The sequence below is a fragment of the Hemiscyllium ocellatum genome, chromosome 28, assembly GCF_020745735.1.
Source record: "Hemiscyllium ocellatum isolate sHemOce1 chromosome 28, sHemOce1.pat.X.cur, whole genome shotgun sequence".
NCBI lineage: Eukaryota > Metazoa > Chordata > Chondrichthyes > Orectolobiformes > Hemiscylliidae > Hemiscyllium > Hemiscyllium ocellatum.
The window spans coordinates 6,161,603-6,184,466 of NC_083428.1; the positions used below are offsets into that span (position 1 = coordinate 6,161,603).

Genomic DNA, 22,864 nt, shown 5'->3' on the forward strand with positions numbered 1-22,864 from the left:
CCACTGTGGCAGATGGTGAAACTTGAATTCAGTAAAAACCTGGAATTAAAAAATAAGCTAATATAATCATGAGCATTATAAACCACTGTCAATTATCATTTAAAAACTTTTGAATGAAAGCAAATTGAAGCAGATTTTGGAAATCTTAAACACACATGGAGAATACTGGAAAAGCTCAGCATCTGTGGAGAGAGAAACAAAGTTAATGTTTTGGATCCAGTGACTCTTCTTCTGAATGTCCTGAAGGAGTCATGTTGATCTAACACTAATTGTGTTTCTCTCGCCACATATGCTGCTGGACCTTCTGAGTTTCTCCAGCATTCTCTGCATTTGTGTCATTAGAATTCCATATGGTGCCCTTTAGGGAAAGCAATCAGCCATCATTACCTGGTCTGACCTGCCTGTACATGACTCCAGACCCACAATAAGGAGGTCATGTTGCAGCTGTACAGGACATTGGTTAGGCCACGTCTGGAATGTTGTGTGCAATTCTGGTCTAGGAAGTTGCTTTAGGAAGGATGTTGTGAAACTTGAATGGGTTCAGAAAAGATTTACAAGGATGTTGCAGGGTTGGAGGGTTTGAGCTACAGGGAGTGACTGAATAGGCTGGAGCTGTTTTCCGTGGAGCTTCGGAAGGCTGAGGTTTATAAAATCATGAAGGGGCATGGATAGGATAAATAGAGAAGGTTTTTTCCCCGGGGTGGGGGAGTCAATGAACTAAAGGGCATAGGTTTAGGGTGAGAGGAGAAAGATATAAAAGAGATCTAAGGGGCAACTTTTACACACAGAGGGTGGTATGTGTATGGAATGAGCTGCCAGAGGAAGTGGTGGAGGCTGGTACAATTACCGCATTTAAAATGTATCTAGATGGGTATAGGAATAGGAAGGGTTTAGAGGGAAATGGACCAAGTGCTGGCAAATGGGACTAGATTAGGTTAGGATATCTGGTCAGCATGGACAAGTTGGACTGAAGGATCTGTTTCCGTGGTGTACGTTTATGACTTTTTATGATTGACTTTTTACTGTCGTCTGGGCAATTCGGGATAAACGCTGACCCAGCAGCGATAAGTGCATCCCATGGATGAATAAAAAAACCTCCATGATTTACCAAAGAGCGTAGGCCCAGTGTGCTCAGCCTCACATCATGGGAAAACCCTGCATTCTCAAGTTTGAAACGAATGGATTAAGTCTTGCACCAGTCAAGTTTCTTTGTTGAGTTAATTGTTACTTCTTCAGTTATGCTGACACCTCAGGTTTGAGCTGTAACACGGTGTGTGGCACCGAGATTGGCATCCTGCGTGAACCCATTGCAGCCAAAATATCAAGGTGTTGTGAAGATCTTTTAACTTGCCAGTTGTTACCAGTTTGTTGCCAGCGAGACAGATGGCTTTGTAACAGAACCGTTTCCAACTAATAAGATGTGACTAATGGTTTGAAAATTAAATGCAGATGGGCCCTGCTTGAGATAGCTCTGTAGGTTTCATTAATTATAAATTACCCCTCTGCACTTATTCCTTTTCCGAATGAAGATGCCAACACATCATTTTCTAAATTTGAACAGGATCCTTTCTTATTGCTGTATTTGCAATGAGCATCATGTAAGGTATGTCCAAGTGAATCTGCATCAGAGATCAAACAAAGAGTTGGATCGCCCCACCCCCTTCACCAAACCAACAATCCATTATTGCTTTGAGACAATGAGGAGTGCAGGTGCTGGAATCCTGATGAGAGGTTGACAAAGCACAGCAAGTCATACAGCATCTGAGGAGCAGGAGTGTCAATGTTTCAAGTTGAAACCCTTCATCAGGGCTGGGAAGGGGAAAGGGAGCTCAGAAGTAAATAGACGGGGGAGGGGAGGATAGGGCTGGAGGAGGGGTAGGTTGGATACTGGATGCAGGCAGCGGGTTATTGTGATTGATCAGTGGGAAGGGTGGAGCAGATTGTGAGTGGGAAGATAGACCGTCAGGTCAGGGAGGTGGGAAGGACAGGGAAAGGCTGGATATGGGATAAAGCTGGGGGAGGAGCATCTCTGAAGCTGGTGAAGTTGATGTTGAGGCCATTGAGATGTAACCTCCCCAGATGTCCATTTTCCCACTCACCTGTCTGCTCCACTCTTCCCACTGACCAATCACAATAACCCCCGGCCTGCGTCCACCAACCCACCTACCCTTCTCCCAACCCCACTACCTCCTTCTATCTATTTACTACTGGGCTCCCTTCCCTTTCCCCAGTCCTGATGAAGGGTTTTGGGCTGAAACATTGACTTTCCTGCTCCTCGGGTACTGTCTGACCTGCTGTGCTTTTCCAGCTTCACATCGTTTGGTTTTATTGCTGCTGTTTTTTCGAAGTTCTAAATAGGCCTCACTAAGGGGTCAGCCATGGGTTTGTAAAACAGGACCTGACAGGCCAGCACAGGCATGATGGCTGAATGGCCTTCGGACTGTGCTGTCTGACTCTGAGAATCAGAAACCAAACTAAACTCCTTTTATTGTCAGTCATCGTCAGCATGCAGGCCTCTCCTCCTGCTCCTTCTAATTCCTGCCTTGAATCATTCGGCTTTCTGGCACCATGTTCCCTTCAGAGAGAATTCAGTTGAAAGGTCCAGTGAAGGGGCAGAGGCTGCTGGTCATCTCTGCTCTCAGTAGCTGCTGGCTTGCCTGTCGTGGAGACTTTCTCTCTGAGCTGAAGGGACCAGCTTTAATAGACCGTTAGCAACATATGACTCTGGGGTCAGTCGGATTCCATCATTGGATAGTGATGGAATGAGGGCCATATGTTTTGTCCTTAAAACTGAGATTTACAGGCAAGATCAGAGTGGTGCTGGAAAAGCACAGCAGGTCAGGCAGCATCCGAGGAGCAGGAAAATCGCGTTTCGGACAAAAGCCCTTCATCAGGAATGAGGCTGGGAACCTTGGGGGTTGAGAGATTTACAGGCATCAGTGGCCCCATCTGCTAATTACCGTGAGCTAAGGGGTTGGGGGGGGGGTGGTGGCGGGGAGGAATGTCGGTTAGCTCAGTTGGCTGGATAACTGGTTTGCGATGCTGAGTAATGCCAACAGCGTGGGTTCAATTCCTGTACCAGCTTGGGTTACCATGAAGGATTCTCCTTCTTAACCTCTTTTCCTCACCCTCAGGTTGAACCATCACCTGTTGCCTCTTTAATAAGACAGCAGTTCTTAGGTCTGTGGCAAATTTACCCTCACTGTTAGTAAGCAGGTGTGGCTAAGTGAGTACCTCTCTCACCCCAAGTCAGATAATTGTAGATTCAAGTCCCATTCCAGAGCTTGATGCTCAGGTGTGCAGTGGAACCCCGTCCACGCTCACCCCTGTCCAGACGGAATTTCACATTGGCTCCAAGGTCCCGTACTTCCCGCGGGAACCTGTGCCCCACAACCTGAGCTGCCTCCGGAATTTTAATTTTGCCCCTTTTAGGGACATAAAAGGGCGGGCCCTGTATCGACTACTGCTGCACACCGTCCACCTCTTCTTCCTCATCCACCACCCGGACACGCCTTGGCGTGCCCATTTACCACTGGGCAGTGGGGATCTCCAGTGGAGGGCTCTCTACGCAGGAGTCCTCCCCCTTTCTCTTGGGGATCTGGGGTGGAGGGTGCTGCATGCAGCAGTCCCCTGCAACCGCAGATTGTGGTGGTTCACGGTCTCCCAGCCCAACTGCTGTTGAGTCCATAGACCATGTATATATTGGGTGTGGGTGCTTGCCTTTTTGATTTTTTACAAAACCTTCTTCTCTGTTTTTGGTTGCACTTCAGTCCCACGCTCCTGATCTTCAGGCACCAGGTATGGAGGGGTGAGGGCAGGTCTGAGGATCTCCTCGTGGGTCTGCTCCTGGGCCTGGTCAAACTGGCCATAAGCAGGTCCAGGCAGCGGGCCGTGGAGGGGTCGTTAGGGCCGACTGCCTGCCCCTCTTCTGCGGTTACGTTAGAGCCCGGGTGTCCTTGGAGAAGGAGCATGCGATGTCCACCAACACCCTGGAACTGTTCAGGGAGAGGTGGGCACCACAGGGTATGGAGTGTATTATTTCCTCCTCCAATTATATTTTGATTTAATCCCTGCCCTCCCCTTCACTGTTTGATCACACAGCATTGCCCTTTGATGTGAAGGGCACTGCTTGTCAATGGCCACTTGGGTGTTTCCTTTCTTTCTGGTGGTGGGAAATAAAGAATTGTACATCTTGTGTAAAAGCGAAAAAGAAGAAAGAGTAAAAATAAACAGGAGATTCAGAGTCTCCTCGGTTCAGGGACAGACTCTGAGCTGGCTGGTTACAGCCCATGTACTGTGCACATGTAAATAAAGAGTGACTTAGTGACAGGATAGCTGCCTCTGTGCCGTTGTTTCTGTAGTGAAGAGAGCTGTAGAGACTTGATCATGAAGAAAATTCCAGACTGAGGTAAGCAGATGTTTAATCAGCAAGGGGAATCAATGGTTGTGTGGAAAGGTCAGGAAAGCCGAGTTGGTTATTGGATCAGCCGTGATCTCATTGAATGGCAGAGCAGACCTGTAGAGTCATAAAGTCACAGAGCTGTACAGCATGGAAACAAACCCTTCGGTCCAACTCGCCCATGCTGACCAGATATCCTAAATTAATCTGGCCTCATTTGCCAGCAATTGGCCCATTTCCCTCTAAACCCTTCCTATTCATGTACTCATCCAGATGCCTTTTCAATGTTGTAATTGTACCAGCTTCCACCACTTCCTCTAGCAGCTCATTCCATACATGTACTGCCCTTTGCATGAAAGAATTGCCCCTTAAATCCCTTTTAAAGTTTTCACCTGTCACCCTAAACCTATTCCCTCCAGCTCTGGACTCCCCCAGCCCAGGAAAAAGACGGCGCGGTGGTCCAGTGGTTAGCACTGTTGCCTCACAGCGCCAGAGACCCGGGTTCAATTCCCGCCTCAGGCGACTGGCTGTGTGGAGTTTGCACGTTCTCCCCGTGTCTGCGTGGGTTTCCTCCGGGTGCTCCGGTTTCCTCCCACAGTCCAAAGGTGTGCGGGTTAGGTGAATTGGCCATGCTAAATTGCCCGTAGTGTTAGGTAAGGGGTAAATGTAGGGGTATGGGTGGGTTGCGCTTCAGCGAGTCGGCGAAGGGCCTGTTTCCACACTGTAAGTAATCTAATCTAATAATGGCCTACTCCTGTTCCAATGCCTTAGGTTTCTAAACACGAATGCTGTAGGCAAGCTGAATATTTTCTATTTTGGACCTCCAGAATTTGTTATATATTTTCCTTTTGTAATAAAGTGCTACCTAGTGTCACAATTACATTTACCCCTCAACTGGGGAAGTGGCAAATGGTGATAATATCACTGGACTAGGAATCCAGAATACCAGCCCAATGTTCTGAGGACTTAAGACTCAGATTCCCTTGTGGCAGATGGTGAAATTTCACTTCAAGAAAAAAAGGTTCAGAATAATTCTCTGGAATATTGGCGCCTCCACTAAGTTGAGAGTAGATCCAACCTCTGTAACCATTGTCAGTTGTCATTAAAAACCCATCTGTCTCACAAATTACCTTCAGGGAAAGAAATCTGCCATATTTAACTGGTCTGGCTTATGTGTGATGCCAGACCAACAGCAATGTGGTTTTCCCTTAACTGCCCTCTGGGCAATTAAAGATAGACTATAAATGCTGGGGGACCCATGAACAAATTAAACAAAAACATGGTGTGAGAGTTTAAATAGACATTTATATTATTGTTGGTCATGAAAGTAGTTAGTTTGGAAGTTCAGACTAGAACTGTTTGGTTAAAACCCTGAGGTGGTTATTGAAACTGTGAAAGTCTAAACTCAGTTGTTTGTAGATTGGAGGAAGAGGCTGTCAGATTCTCGAGAGTGGAAAATGAAGGTCCAGCTAGGTCAAACCTATCAATGTGAGATCTTGCTGTGGCTGAATTGGCCTCCTTTAAAACAGTGACTGTAATTCAAATACATTTCAAAGGCTCTGAAGGGCTTTAGAGCATCTCCTGGGCATGAATGGTCCTGGAAACACTCAGCTTCTGCCTTGCTTTCTGAAACATCGTTTCGAAAGGTTGTTCTTGGACCAGTGCCAATTCAGTTGATCTCAGCAGAGGCTGCTGCTGGGATTACCCTCCATGTCTTTGAGGTACGGAGAGGAAAATCAGCCAGTGTCCTTATTCCTTGTGGATGGGTGACCAGGGATACATCAGGTGGAATCCACTGGGAATGTGTATGAATCAATAAGAGTGTGAGCCAGGGCTGCATTTTTGCTTCCATATTCACATGCAGCATGTTTGTATGTGTGCAGCCATCATCATGTGTACATGTCAGGCAGTGCGTGCAGTGAACACATCTTTAACAAGAACACACTGTGTATTTTTAAACACATCAGCCTTATGGAACAAGCCTGTCACAGTCGGAACTGTGATAATTACACAATTAACAGTCAAGTTACCTGCATGTTGTTCTGATAATGCTATTCGGAGTTTGTTCTGTGCCTGCTGTACAGATGTGGCTCTAGCTCCTTGATACCGAGAAGCAGAGAGTATGCTACTGGCATACTTGTGCCTCTTTCACATTTTAAGGAGGGCTGGAATATTGAACATGGGCCAGCAGGGGTTATGCTGCTTTTGTTTTGCACAATAGGTTTCATTGCAATGGCTCCTCACAGGCCTGAACAGCTGAATCCTTTCATGGCTGAATACCTGAATCTCTGGAGCTTCCAGTTAATCTGCAGCAATAACAAGTGCACAGTTGGTAAATGGATCAAGATCAATGCCCATCACTCAACGACTTCCTCAGTGCACCTCTTAATGACATCAATTCTACTGTGCACATAAAATGTACTTTCTGCATTTGTAATTATCTGTTGTTTCAAAATGTAATGTTTTGTTTGGCCTGAAATTGTCAATATTGAGGAAATCTATAAAGTTAATATATAATGCTCAGGAGAACATCCCTGACGTTCACTATTAAAGGGAGAAGGACATGCATTTTCACACTGCCTTTCAGGACAACTTCACATGGATTGTATTTTACATCCTAAATCTCTTTTTCTGCTTTATTTGTGTCAGCATCACAGACTAATCACTGCATTCTGCTAACATTGATGTCACTCGTGCTGATAAACCAGACATGAGCTACTGAAATTATAGACCGCTGAAATTAAAGCTTTTAAGTGGAAATAATCGAAAGATGGGTCTTGAAGATTTGAAGTAATGGGCTGCGACTATTTTCTTTGGCATCTTCAATGTTTCAGTGTGACAGTGTCAATGGGATGCAGGTTTAGGGTTAGGAATAGTGAGTGAATGGATAAGCTGTGGAACTGACTCCCTCAGAAGCTATTAATATTGCATTGTTCGAAGGCAAATTTTTCAGATCTCTTTCAGCAAGTAATGTTTTGGGATATTAATAATTCGAGACGTTACAAGTGGCCAAGGTATTTGTTGGAGAAACAGAAAGCTGTGGAATTTTGATTTCTACAATGACATCACATGGCATCCATACAGCCTGGAGGCCATTCAGTCCTTTGGAACTATGTTAAGATCAAGCTGATTAGTTCCACTCCCCATGTATCCAATCAATAATTTTCCACACCCCTATCACATTGATCTTTTGGCATTGCACCCATTGGAAGAAAGGTCTTCCAGTCAAAAGAAAGATTGTCAACATCGTGCTTTACTGTGAATTTGTGACTGATTGGCAATAGAGAAGCTGTTTGAGGTGTCTCCCCTGCATTTAGATAGTGCCTTTAACATAATTCAACATCCAAAGGTAAATTAGATGCAGATAATCATGATCTGTCAGTGATACACGGGAGGAGATATTAAGGACCCAAACCTTGGCTCCAACTCCTCTGTTCTTCATTCCCAAGCCAGATCTCATCTCTCCACCTTCTCCTTCAACCTTTACTGGCCAGACACTTGGGAATCATAGGATCCCTACAGTACGGAAGCAGGCCATTCAGCCCATCGAGTCCACCCTGACCCTCTCCGTACCTCAATTGTGTCTTAATTGAGGAGCAAGAGATAGCAAGACAGGGCGGGTTAGAGAGTGAATTACTGAGTCGGGAATTGGGTTAACTGAAAACATGGTCACCACTGGTGGAGCGATTAAAATCAGGGATGTGCAAAATGCCAGAATGAGAGGAGAGCTTGGAGAGTTGTCGTGTCAGAGGAGATTACAGAAGCATGAACAGATGTGGGGGGATTTGAAAACAAGGATGAAAATTTTCAAATTGAGATGTTACCTGATCAGAAGCTAATAAACGACAGCGTGCAAGGGAGTGATGGGTAAACGGGACTTGATGTGAGTAAGAATATGGACAGAGAGTTTTTAGGTGACACCCAGACATTTCAATCCATCTCAAAGGCAGAATGTGGGGATGCATTAGATAGAAGTAACAAAAACAAACAAATGAAGGTTTTGTCAGCAGATGAGCTGAGGGCACTGTGCCCTTTCCATACACAACAATTGCCATGCTGACACTATGCCAAAGCATTCACTTCTGGTCCCTCCAGCTGCTGCCAAGCACAGGCCTCAGAGGTCTACACAGCAATGGAGAAGGGAACCCCAGACAGGGGGAGGGTAGGACAGACGTGAAAGTCAATCTGCCAATCTCCCTTCCCACCTATCTGCTCCACCCTCCCCTCTGACCTATCACCTCCACCCCCACCCCCATTCACCTATTGTACTCTTTGCTACCTTCCTCCACCCTCACCTCCGACCTATCACCTCCACCCCACCCCCATTCACCTATTGTACTCTTTGCTACCTTCCTCCACCCTCACCTCTGACCTACCACCTCCATCCCCACCCCATTCAACTTTTGTGCTCTTTGCTACCTTCTCTCCACTCCCCCTCCCCCATTTATCTCTCCACTCTGGAGGTTTCCTGCCTCTATTCCTGATTAAGGGCTTTTGCCCAAAACGCCGATTTTCCTGCTCCTCGGAAGCTGCCTGACCTGCTGGGCTTTTCCAGCACCACTCTGATCTAAACTCTGGTTTCCAGCATCTGCAGTCCTCACTTTTGCCAAGATGTGAAAGTCAGCAATCTCAGTGACAATGTAGACTCGTCAATAAAAGGTCAAATATCAAACTAAGCCTGGTTAAACCTCAGAAGGCTGCAGCCACTAGCGAGGGAATGGATTTTTCATTGGGAGCAGGCACAATGACTTTGTCTTCCAAATATTTAATGGGAAATAATTTCTACTCATCCAGTCCTGGGTGTGGATAGGAAGTCTGATATTTCAAAGTGAAAGAGAAGAGGGGCCAGGAGATATATCCTTGGGACACTCCAGAGTGGACGGAGCGAGGAGTTGGAAAGGAAGCCAATGCAGGTGGTTCAAGGAGAATAGTTCAGGACTAAAATCCATGGATGTGAGATGAGGGAACAAGAAGCTGTTTCCTGTTTCACTGTCGATTTTATTTGAAAATACCGACAAGTTAATTACAGTCAGCATTATTTGGTTAGGATATAGATAATAGTCTTTTTTGTTTATATATTGAGTGAGGTAGAGAAGGGTGTCTTCACTTTAGGATATGCTCATAGTTCTACAGCTTTAGGATAAGGAATGGGAGATTGAAAACAGAGATGAGAAGGAATTACTTCTCTCTAATGGTCATGAAGCCGTAGATTTCACTCCCTCAGAGTGCATTGGATAGTAGGACACTAAATCAATTTAAAGAGGAGATAGACATTTTTAATTAGTACCAGGTTGAAGGGTTATGGAGACTGGGCAGGAAAGTGGAGTTGAGGCTGAGATGAGATCAGCCAGGATGGTATTAAATGGCGGAGCAGGCCCAAGGGGCTGAATGGCCTCATCTTGGTTCGTATCTTCTCTCACGCTTTTGGATAACATGAAGGATGGGCAGCAGGTCAAAGTGAAAGAGAAGAGGGGCCAGGAGATATATCCTTGGGACACTCCAGAGTGGACGGAGCGAGGAGTTGGAAAGGAAGCCAATGCAGGTGGTTCAAGGAGAATAGTTCAGGACTAAAATCCATGGATGTGAGATGAGGGAACAAGAAGCTGCCTCTTCCTGTTTCACTGTCGATTTTATTTGAAAATACTGACAAGTTAATTACAGTCAGCATTATTTGGTTAGGATACAGATAATAGTCTTTTTTGTTTATAGAAACTTACTTGGTCATCAGTTGGTTCCCTTGTGTTTAAATCAATACTAAATGCATTATGTTTAATGATTTCATTCCTATTAGGATTAATTAACATGTTTGAACTGCATAAATTCAACATCATTTGCAATCAATTGTGAGTGTTCATTTCATGCATTTTTCATGACCAGCACTCCTCTGATCTATCCTCTCCTCGTTCTCCTCAGCTCCAACTACTCTGATCTTCATTCCCAAGCCAAATCTCATCTCTCCATCTTCTCCTTCAACCTTTCCTGGCCAGACACTTGGGAATCATAGGATCCCTACAGTACGGAAGCAAGGCATTCGGCCCATCGAGTCCACACTGACCCTCCAAAGAGCATCACACCCAGACCCAACCTATCCCAGTAATCTTATATTCTCCATGGCTAACCCACCCAGCCTGAACAATTAGCATGGCAATTTAGCATGGCCAATCCATCTAACCTGCACATCTTTAGATTGTGGGAGGAAACCGGAGCACCCAGAGGAAATCCACGCAGATAGAGGGAGAGTATGCCAACTCCACATAGACAGTTGCCCAAGGGTGGAATTAAACTCGGGTCCCTGAAGCTGTGAGGCAGCAGTGCTAACCACTGAGCCACCATGTTGTCTTTGCTTCCCATAATTTTTTCCATCCTCTCACAATCTGGGCTTTTAACCTCCAATAATATTTTTGATTTCCAATGGCCCTGAAGACCAAGGTTGGGTCATGTAATTGAAAGTGTGGTAACTGAGGAGGCATTTGACCCTGGTTATAGAGGTAGCAAGGCAGAGGGGCTTTCAGGGAGACCGGTGGCGGGAGGGGGGAAGGGGGGAGGGGGGAGTTGGGGGGTGGTGAAAGTCTGGGAAGCGCAGAGGTGAAGGATCAGAGGGGAAATATGAGTCACAGATCAGAACAGACAAGAACAGAAATGGACTCTTGCTTACAGTCTTCATCATACAACAAAGTCATCAATTTTCAGTTCTGAATCGAAAGTGCTCAGGTGTTCCCAGTGAACCAGCCAACAATATTTGTCAAGTAAGAGGATGGTAAGACTGATGGGTTGACTTTCAGATATCATTGTGAGCCATACTAATCCCACCAGGTTCAACTCTCACCTCTTCTCTGACAGTGCTCTGCTTCTCACTAACTAGTTATCCTTTTGTTTCCCTGACATCCAGAGGGGTCAAACCCTTGCCAGACAAACCCGTGCCTACATGAGGGAACCTGTGTATCCAACAGGACCGTCTACACCTGCAACTGTGTTCCGGGATTTACTGGAGAAAACTGTGAGATAGGTGAGGCACTGAGTGAAACATGGGAGTGGGCAACTTGCAACGTATCGTTAAACATCAACACTTTCCCTGCAACTACATGCCACTCAGTGGTTTGGAGTCCGATTTCTTGCCTTAAGACATTGCCATTGCAGAGTTATTTCCAAAATCTTGATTACTTCTGTAAAGTATCCCCACCAGGATATGAAACAAGGGCTCAATATTTAATGACCTTATCCTGAACTTGTCTCTCCTCTCCTCAGAACATTGAATTGGGCTCAGAGTAAAACTTTATGAGAAGGTTTTGTGATGCAGTGGTAGTATCCCTATCTCTGAAAGCCTCGACTCAAGTCCCACCAGCCTCAGAGATGTGTCATAGCAAATCCAAACGGGTTGACTAAAATAACTAAAGCTTCTTGAATATGTCCTGCATTATGTTACCCAGATATTTCCAAGAACCTTAAATCTGTGTCATTTGATTGCTGGCCCTTTCTATGGGCAAGGCGAGAGTGAGGACTGCAGATGCTGGAGATTAGAGTCAAGATCACAGTGGTGCTGGAAAAGCACAGCAGGTTAGGCAGCATCCGAGGAGCAGGAAAATCGATGTTTCCTGATGAAGGGCTTTTGCCCAAAACACGATTTTCCTGCTCCTTGGATGCTGCCGAACCTGCTGTGCTTTTCCAGCAACATTCTAATCCTTCCGATGGGCAGATGTGTTTTTACTTGTTTACTTTGTCAGAACCCTTTATAAAACTCTTGACCACAGTCTCGAAGTGTATAATTCTACCACCAACCATAGAACTGGCAGGATAGCATTCCATGTTTCTACAATCATCTGTATTTGGGGAATAAGAAACAGAAGAGGGTATTTAACCCTTATTCAGTCTAATCATAGCTGACCTTTGACTGAATTCTATGCTCCCACCTATGCTCCATATCCCTAAATCCCTTCGTGAACAAGAATCTGACAAAAATTAATTATTGTCTCTTGGTGAAGAGAATTATAAATTTCTGTCACTCTCATGTGTCAAAGACTGATCTTTGTTCCATTCCTTAATGGAACGATTACAATGGGTCTGTAGTCCAGACCAGGTAAGAATGGAAGATTTCCTTCTCTAACAGACATTGAGTCATAAAGTCAGAGAGATGTACAGCATGGAAACAGACTCTTTGGTCCAACTCGTCCATGCCGACCAGATATTCTAAATTAATCTAGTCCCATCTGTCAGCATTTGGCCCATATCTATTCATATACCCATCCAAATGCCTTTTAAATGTTGTAATTGTACCAGCCTCCACCACTTCCTCTGGCAGCTCATTCCATACACGTACCACCCTCTGTGTGAAAAGGTTGCCCATTAGGTCCCTTTTAAATCTTTTCCCCATCACCTTAAACCTATGTCCTCTAGTTTTGGACTCCCCCACCCCAGGAAAAAGACCTTGGCTATTCATCCTATCCATGCACCTCATGATTTTATAAACCTCTTTAAGGTTACTCCTCGGCCTCTGACGCTCCAGGAAAGCAGCCCCAGCATATTCAGCCTCTCCCTGTAGCTCAACACCCCCTCAACCCTCCTCAAATCCTTGTAAATCTTTTCTGAACCCTTTCAAGTTTATCAACATCCTTCCTATTGCAGGGAGACCAGCATTGAATGCCATATTCCAAAAGTGGCCGAACCAATGTCTACATGACCTCCCGATTCCTATACTCAATGTGCTGCCTGATGAAGACATGAGTCAATCAGATGAGATTTTACAATGATTAATAATGGTTTCATGGTCGCCATCACTGAGATTAGATTTGTATTTGGGATTTGTCAATTGACCACTACAAGTTACGGTGGTGAGATTCTAACCTCAGTCTCCATAGCTAGGCCTCTATTTCACTAGTCCAGTGACACTACCATCCCTCTTGCCTTCTAGACAATGTAACAGCACAATGAAAGCAAAATACTGCAGATGCTGGAAATCTGAAACAAAAACAGGAAGTTCTGGAGAGACTCAACAGGTCTGGCAGCATCTGTGGGGACAGAAGCAGAGTTAACATTTTGAACCCATTATGACTCTTCCTTAGAAAGTTCTTTGGCATACCTTTACACCTGAGTTACTTTGTGGTGTGTACTCCACATTTCTGTTAACACAATACCAAAGAAAGCTGAGGGAATTCCCAGTCAAGATCAGAGTGGTGCTAGAAAAGCACAGCAGGTCAGGCAGCATTCGAGGAGCAGGAAAATCGACGTTTCGGGCAAAAGCCCTTCATCAGGAATGAGCCCTGCCTGATGAAGGGCTCCTGCCCGAAATGTCGATTTTCCTGCTCCTCGGATGCTGCCTGACCTGCTGTGCTTTTCCAGCACCAATTTAATCTTGATTCTAATCTCCAGCATCAGCAGTCCTCACTCTCGCCTGAGGGAAATTTCAGCCTATCTTCCATCATATGAATTTTTTTCAGAATTTCATCACAATTACTCAGATAACTGTGAGTAGCAGCACAAAGCATCACTCAAATTACTGGCCTTCCTTTACTCCTTGTTTACTTTTAACGTCTTTCTGCTGCTTCCCTGAGATAATCTCTCTGCACCATCAGCAGCTTTTTGCCTCTGTGCAACTTGTTAAAAGCTTCATTTTCAGGCTGTTAAACCCATTATCTGCTCCTGAAGCCTGTTCCAATGACTCCTAACTTATAAAGTGCTCTCTTCATTTATTTTAGATGCTCAGAGAAAAAGAACCCAAAGTTTTAGCTCCTTCGCTTGTGTAGGGGGAAGAAAAAGGAAATGGCATTTGCAAAGCTTTTTTTTAAATGATTTCCAGAAGGCTCAGTGTACTTTCAACTAATGCAGTATTTTTTGATGCATTGTCACTGCTGTAATGTAGGAAATATAGCACTTAAGATGCACGTAGTAAACTACCACAGGCAACAATGTGATAATGAACAGACAATGTATTTGATCAGTGATTGAAATTGAGAGATAATTATTGACGAGGATACTGGTGATAACTGTTCTTTGAAATAATGCTTCTGCATCCATTTGACGTGGTCCGTGCTTCAATATCTCATGTGAGACACAGCACCTCTGGCAGTGCAGCACTCCCTTGGTATTGCACTGGATTCCTGTACTCAAATCTCAGGGCTATCACCTGAAACCACTAACTGACTCCGAGAAGGGCAGAGATGTACCCATTGAAGTTTTTGTGAAGATCTGTAGCTGGTTGGATTCGTCGTTGGTCTGTTTGCTGGGCTGGTAGGTTTGTTGGCAGATGGTGCAGCCCCTTTCCGGGTAACATCCTCAGCGATGTGTTGCCTCCCGTGAAGCGCTGCCGTACGGTTCCTGTTTGAATTGATGTGGTTCTGTTTGAGCTGTTTCCGGTTGGTGCCTGGGTCTGGTTTTCCATTGAAGTGGTTTGTATATTGGCTCCAGGTCAATGTGTTTGTTGATGGAGTCCGAGGGTGAGTACCATGCTTCCAGGAATTCCCTTCCTGTTCTTGGCTTGGCCCATCCTGACTTCGTTGTGTTGTCCCAGTCCAACTTGTGGTCCTTGTTGCCCTTGTGTATGGATTCCAGGGAGAGCTGGCCATGTTGTTTAGTTGCTAGTTGGTGTTCATGGATGTGGGTCACTAGCTGTCTGCCTGTTTGTCCTACATAGTGATTAGTGCAGTCACTGCATGAAATGGGAAACTGGTGAGTGGCTGAGTGTGGCTGTCGGTCTGTGTGCTGTCAACATCCCTAGTGGTTGGAGCAGTCTGGTGGTCAGTTCTGAGATGTTTTTAATGTTTGGGAGAGTAGCCAGTGTTTTGGTGGGTGTCTTGTCTTCTTGGCATTGCTTATCCGCCAGGTATCTGCAGGTGAAGCTGTGGGGGACGAATGTAATTTACAAAAATCCCATGCAGTGACTGCACTAATCACTGTGTAGGACAAACAGGCAGACAGCCAGTGACCCACATCCATGAACACCAACTAGCAACTAAACAACATGGTCAGCTCTCCCTGGAATCCATACACAAGGGCAACAAGAACCACAAGTTGGCATGGGACAACACAACGATCTCAGGATGGGCCAAACCAAGAACAGGAAGGGATTTCCTGGAAGCAGGGCACTCACCCTTGGGCTCCAACAACAAACATTTAATTGTAAAAAGGCTAGTGCGGCCGCACTTGGAATATTGTGTACAGTTCTGGTCTCCCCATTACAGAAAGGATGTGGAAACACTGGAAAAGGTGCAGAGGAGATTTACCAGGATGTTGCCTGGTCTGGAGGGAAGGTTTTATGAGGAAAGGCTAGGGTCTGTTCTCATTGGAGAGAAGAAGGCTAAGAGGGGATTTGACAGAGACATACAAGATGTTCAGGGAATTATATAGGATAGACAGTAAAAGTCTTTTTCCCAGGATGATGATGTCAGCTTGTCCAAAGGGGCATAGCTACAAATTGAGGGGTGATAGATTCAAGGCAGATGTCAGAGGCAGGTTCTTTATTCAGAGAGTGGTAAGGGTGTGGAATGCCCTCCCTGCCAATATAGTTAACTCAGCCACATTAGGGAGATTTAAACAATCCTTGGATAAGCACATGGATGATGATGAGATAGTGTAGGGGGATGTGCTTAGATTAGTTCACAGGTTGATGCAACATTGAAGGCCAAAGGGCCTGTACTGCGCTGTAATGTTCGATGTTCTATGTTCGAACACATTGACCTGGAGCGGATATACAAACCACTTCAATGGAAACCAGACCCAGAACCAACCAGAAACAGCTCAGACAGAATCACATTAATTGAAAGAGGAAGCATACAGCCCAGCTTCATAGGAGGTAAACATCACTGAAGATGTTACCCAGAAAGGGAATGCCAACAAACCTACCAGCTCAGCAATCAGATCAACAATGAACGTACTCATTAAAATACTGTTTCAGAGAAAAAGAGGAGTCAGTCCTGGTGAAAGATTCTGACCTGAAACGTTGACTCCCCTGCTCCTCTGATGCTGCTGTGCTCTTTTCCAGCTCCACTCTTTATCCACTCTGACGCTCCTGCATCTGCCCTTCTCGCTATCTCCCATTAAGATACTGACAACCTACTGCAATGGTTTTATTTTCCAGATATTGATGAGTGCCAATCCAGTCCCTGTGAAAATGGTGCAACCTGTGTCGATGGAATCAATTCCTTCACTTGTCTCTGTTTACCGAGCTACGCTGGCGGGTTGTGTGAGGAAGGTAAGGCACTTTTCCAACCAATCACATACTTCCATGGCAATCCCTCCCTGAAGCTTCATATTGTGGAAAACCTGACCTGTACTGACAGTAAGGAGGTCAGCCAGGCGGACCTCAGAGAATATGAGTCGGAGCATATTACTGCAGATGGTGGAGTCTGTATGGAAGACAGCAATTACTGGAGATCACAGCCAGTCAGACAGCATCCACGGAGAGAGAGCAAGCTAACATTTTAGTTATGATGAAGAGAGATCTCAATTTGAAATGTTAGCTTGCTTCCTCTCCGTGGATGCTGCCTGACCTGCTGTGATCTCCAGAATTTGTTTTTCTAATAGAATATGAGTTCTCGGATTGGGGCTGCTAATCTGCTCCAATCAGGGAGCTCTGGTTGACAGATATAAACAAGAGTGTCAGAAGTTCTGTTCACTCTGAGAGCTGGCTCTGTGTTAGAGTCCAGGTCATGTATTGCATACGTGTAAATAAAGGGTAACGTGGTGATGGGATACCAACCTTTGTGGAGTTATTTCATGACCAAATGGTGCTTGAGTCCCATTTCCATTGTGTTTTTTAAAATCAAATCCCCATGTTGACTGCCACCTCTAGATTCTGTTGAAATCCCTTGTTTAATATCTCCGTGCTCTCTGGACTGACATCTCCTCTATTACTGCTCCCAGAAACCCAAGGCCATTCAAAACTCTGCTTCAGTGTTGGAACTTGTGTGGAGTCCCATTCGTCTGTCACCCCATTGAGTCGCTGCTCACCTCTGCCTCACCCTTGTGTTCAATCCCTTATGGTCTTGGCTGTCTCTCTGTTGCTGTAAACAGCCCCCAAAACAAAACCCAGGGGCAATAAAAACAGCAAAATGCTGAAGAAACTCAGCAGGTCTGGCAGCACCTGTGAAGAGAGAAGTAGAGTTAACATTTTGAGTTCTGGTATGACTTGTCCAGAACTCATCTGTATTTCACTCATATTTCCTTTGCTTGTTTACTTTGCATGTTCAGTGTTATAAATCAAAAACTTAGGAGGATGTCAAGTGGACGGGGATCGAAGGTTGCAGCTTTTGGGTGCACTACAGCCTTGGAACATGGAGAAGGAATTAGAAGCCCATTGGTGATATAGTTAAAAATCTCCCAACACCAGGTTACTGACCAACAGGTTTATTTGGAAGTACACGCTTACGGAACACTGCCGCTTCGTCAGGTAGCTAGTGGGGCAGGATCATAAGATACAGAATTCATAGCACAAGATCATAGTGTCATGCAACTGATGAGATATATTGAACAAACCTAGATTGCTATTAAGTTTTTCATCTTTTAGAATGAGTTGCGGATTTGAATAAACCTGTTGGACTATAACCTCATGTTGTGTGATTTTTAACTTTTTCCACCCCAGTCCAACACCAGCGCCTCCTCATATTGGTGGTGGACATTCCTGGGGCAGAAGGTTGTGATGAAAGTCTTATCCCATTGCAGATTCTCCACAGGAGATACCTAAATCCAGACAAGGGGATGGGAAGACACGTCCCAGAATAGTTACAGCACAGAAGGAGGCCATTTGGCCCATTGGGGCTCTCTAAATGAGCAATTCAACTGGCGTCATCCTAATGCATTCTTTCCATCACCATCTATATTCTCCATTTTGAAAGTCTGCCTCCACCATACTTACAGGCAGCACCTTCCAGACCCTAACCCCTCTCCACTTGACAAAGCATTTTGCTCGGGTCCCTTCTACTACTTTTCCAAGGACTTTAAATCTCATTCTGGAGCTTATTATGAGGGTGAGCTGTTTCGCCCTAATGCCCTACTCTGTCTGGATTTCTTATGATTTAAAATCCCTCTTTCGAATCTCCTCTCAAACTCCCGTTCTCCAAGTCAATCTCAAAGTCTCAGACCTGGTTAGCTCCCAGATCCGTCAGGTCCTCAGTGAGGAAGCTCCTGGCTTCCCTGGGCTCACGCAGAGTAGGAGTTGAAAACCCAGGTGGCAACAAACCTCACAATCTCACTGATCCTTTTATATCTTCAACATGTCTCTTTAGGTTGATCTGGTCATTGTCTGGGCCTCAGTCAGTGATAGACTTGGTGAGTTTATGTTGGGAAACAGGTTTTTCTGACGCCACCTGACCCGAACTTGCTGCTTTCTTGGTTAAATTTCCCAACCCAACATTGGAATAAAAGAACGACAATCCTTTGTTTGCATAGCACTTTTTGTTACCTCAGGATGTCCTCTCAGGACTTTAGAATGTTGTTTGCATCAGAAATCGCTGAGAATTAGACTGTGTAAGGCACTATTCCTGACTCCTCAGATACCAAAGCAGTCCATGTCTGAACATGGCCACATCTAGGCTTGGGCTGATTGCTGGCAAAGCCTAGATTAGAGTGGAGCTGGAAAAGCACCACTCCTGATGAAGGGCTTTTGCCCAAAACATCGATTTTCCTGCTCCTCAGATGCTGCCTGACCTGCTGTGCTTTTCCAGCACCACTCTATTCGAGACTCTGATTTCCAGCATCTGCAGTCCTCACTTTTGCCTGCCTGATACCTGGCAAATAACATTCTCTCCGCACAAGTGACCATTTCCAGCAAGAGAGAATCTAATCATTGTCCTCTGAGATTCAACGGTATTGCCATCTGTAAATTTCCCACTGTCAACATCCTGGGGGCTATCATTGACTAGAAACTGAACTGGACCAGCTATGTATGAACTGTGGCCACAAGAACTGGTCAAAGGCTGGGATTTCTGTGAAGGTTAACTTACCTCCTGACTCCCTAAAACCTGTCCACCATTTACAAAGGACATGACAGGATTGTGATGGAATACTCCCCCCTTGTATGGATAGTGCAGTTCAAATCACAGTCAAGAAGCTTGACACCATCCAGGACTGGGATTGTGATTGGCACCACGTTTAACAGCTTCAATGTTTGTTCCATCCATTACAGGGTTTACTATTGAGTCCACAAGAAGATCAGCCGCAATCCTATTGAATGGCTGATCTTGATCGCCTACTCCTGCTCCTAGTTCCTCTGGTCTTATCTACAAGTTGCATTCGAATAACTCGCCAATGTCCCTTCAACACAATTCTATAATCTATCTAGAAAGGCAAGGGCATCAGGATTAATATTCTAATTGCATCAAGCTCCATCCACTCTGATTCTGTCTCACAGTCTTTGAATGAAAGTACTTGATGTTAGCACAAGTATATAAAGGGAGCAGATGTATTCTGTGCAGCTGCCTCAGTAATTATCTCTCGTAAATTTATGTAAATTTTTCCTACTGCCATCACAATAAGTGATCTTGTTACATAAAACAAGTGCCTCTTCTGTTTAGACTCACCAGTGGCTATTGCTGTGCCACATAATTAGACAGGCCCTAGACTTGGCATAGAGAAATGAGGGAGGGCTCTTGTGGTGTGGTGGGTAGTGTCCCTACCTCTGCACCAGGAGGCTTGAGTTCAAGTCTCACTTGCTCCACAGGCGTGTGTAAGATGTCTGAACGGGTTGATCTTGTGGGTGAGGGATTGGCGGCAGGAGATGACACAAACCAGAATACCACAGGCTGACAACGTAGTGCCAAAGAATGTGGCATATAGCTACCAGTGTCGTAGAGTCATAGAGATGTACAGCATGGAAACAGACCCTTCTGTCCAACTCGACCATGCTTGTCAGATATCCTAAACTAATCGAGTCCCATTTGCCAGCATTTGACCCATTTCCCTCTCAAACCTTCCTATTCATATTCTCATCCAAATGCCTTTTAAATGTTGTAATTGTACCAGCCTCCACCACTTCCTCTGGCAGCAAATTCCATACACGTACCACCCTCTGTGTTAAAACATTGCCCCTTAGGTCCCTTTCAAATCTTTCCCCTTTAACCTTAAACCTATGCCCTCTAGTTCTGGATTCCCCGACCCCAGGGAAAAGACTTTGTCTATTTATCCTATCCATGCTCCTCATAATTTTGTAAATCTCTATAAGGTCACCCCTCAGCCTCCACACTCCAGAGAAAACAGCCCCAGCCTGTTCAGTCTCTCCCTGTTGCTCAAACCCTCCAAACCTGGTAACATCCTTGTAAATCTTTTCTGAACCCTTTCAAGTTTCACAACATTCTTTCCTATGACAGGGAGGTGGAGGGGGTGGGGTCGGGTGGAGGGTGTTGGTTATAATTTTTAATCAACCTGTTCAGAGATGTTATGACATACCTCTGGTGCAGGTGAACCTGAAACTGGATCTACTAGCTCAAAGGAAAGGACACTACCACCATGCTACGAGATATGAAGAATACCAGAGCTGCTGCAGCTGCAGCGAACAGGCTGATCCAGTGATGCTGACAGTGCAGCACTCCATCAGCACTGTCCTGGCTATGTCAGCTTAGATTGTAAACTCTGGCCTCTGGAGTGGTCCTCGAACCCCTGGCTCAGAGAGGAATGAGCCAAGGCTGTACCGTTTTGCTTTGTTGGCGTCAGTTGGAGTCAGTGAGGAAGGGTTAATGTGAAGAGTAATCCTGGCGGGGACTGCCACACACTACAGCTGCAGCAGCTAATGGAGCGTGAGGCATCAATTACAGAACTGGGTTTTAAGGATAGTGGAAGCAGCAGTTAGAAATGAGATAGTCTGTCATCTCATTGAGAAAGTGCTAGAGCGTGACTACACAACTGCTTAGGCTGGGGGAAACTGATTACTGATTGCAGAGATACTGTCCCCGGTAGCCTGCGGGTAGGAGAGAATGGGGACAGAAATGTCAGTGTCGGGAGAGAGCGAGAGAGAGACAAACAGAAGCATAGGAACAAGAGGAAACCATTCAGCCCTTTAAGCCTTGAAATAACTCCCATCACCACGCCACCCTTTAGTTACACGGGGAGAGCCCTTGACATTGATCCAACTTCTTCAGAGGCAGCTCTGAGGGGGTATAGAACCTCTGACACTCCTGTTTATATCTGTTAGCCAGGACTGCCTGATTGGACCAGGTTAACAGCTTCAACCAGGGAACTCATATTCTATGAGGTCCACTTGGCTGACCTTGTTCCAATCGCTACGTCAGTATCCACCAATACTCTGAAAACCTTTAGAGAGATGACAGCCCTCGGCCTCTCCAATACCATTTTGATTTCCTCCCTTCCCATAACTCCTCACCTTTTTTTGTGATTTCTTTTTGTTATGGTGACACTGCCCCTAGTGGGCAGTGCTGTTAATTGTTGATTGTTTCGTTGATTAATTGTTTGTAACTTGTTACTAGTGTAATTAGTCAAATGGGTGGGTCTTCAAAAAAAAAGAGCTGAATTTTTCATGTAGTGTCCATCATAATGTGTGTTTCTTCGAAGTGTGGTCACTGTTGTAATGTAGGGAATGCGACAGGAAACAGGGAACTCAGATTCTATGACCCCCACTTGGCTGACCTTGTTACAATGACAACAAACCTGCATTGCTATTTGAAGTGATCACGGCAAATCTCTGTCCTGACCTTAGTTCTGTGTCTCTTTACCTCCTGTTCTGCCAGCGTAAGGATTGAGACATGATGTAGGCAGAAGCAAGAAATGGCGTGAGGTAGACACAGAGAGAGGCCAAGGGATGGAAACCTTTGCAGTGAAGGGTAGGGGAAAACGAGATGAAGGAGGGAAAGAAAATAACTGACGAATGGATGAATGAGACAGAGAGAGTGAGGAAAGGAAAATAAAACAAGTGAAAGATCAGGAATAAACAGTTGAAGGAAATGTTGAGTCAGTGAGGACACACATGGCTGAAGATTGTCAGTGTATGGCAGTTAGACGAACAGATTAATGGTAAAATCAAGGACTGCAGATGCTGGAAACCAGAATCTAGATTAGAGTGGTGCTGGAAAAGCACAGCACGTCAGGCAGCATCCATGAAGCAGTAAAATCGATGTTTCAAGCAAAAGCCCTTCATCAGGAATACAGGCAGAGAGCCTGAAGGGTGGAGAGATAAATGAGAGGAGGGTGGGGGTGGGGAGAAAGTAGTATAGAGTACAATAGGTGAGTGGGGGAGGGGATCAAGGTGATAGGTCAGGGAGGAGAGGGTGGAGTGGAAAGGTGGAAAAGACGATAGGCAGGTAGGACAAGTCATGGGGACAGTGCTGAGCTGGGGTGAGGTGGGGGAAGGGGAAATGAGGAAACTGTTGAAGTCCACATTGATGCCCTGGGGTTGAAGTGTTTCGAGGTGAAAGATGAGGCGTTCTTCCTCCAGGCGTCAGGTGGTAAGGGAGCAGCGGTGAAGGAGGCCCAGGACCACAGATTAATGGTTTGAGAGATTCTAGATCTTCCTCTGACACAACTCCTTTA

General features: G+C 45.4%; 1 protein-coding gene across 1 annotated transcript in view; it reads left to right on the top strand.

Moving 5' to 3' along the window:
* Window positions 1-22,864, top strand: part of ncanb (neurocan b) — a 274,307-nt gene that overhangs the window by 236,968 nt on the left and 14,475 nt on the right. Inside the window, exons 10-11 of the mRNA XM_060846570.1 lie at window positions 11,309-11,405; window positions 16,467-16,580. Coding sequence (XP_060702553.1) covers window positions 11,309-11,405; window positions 16,467-16,580 — 211 coding nt within the window. The remainder of the gene's footprint in view (window positions 1-11,308; window positions 11,406-16,466; window positions 16,581-22,864) is intronic.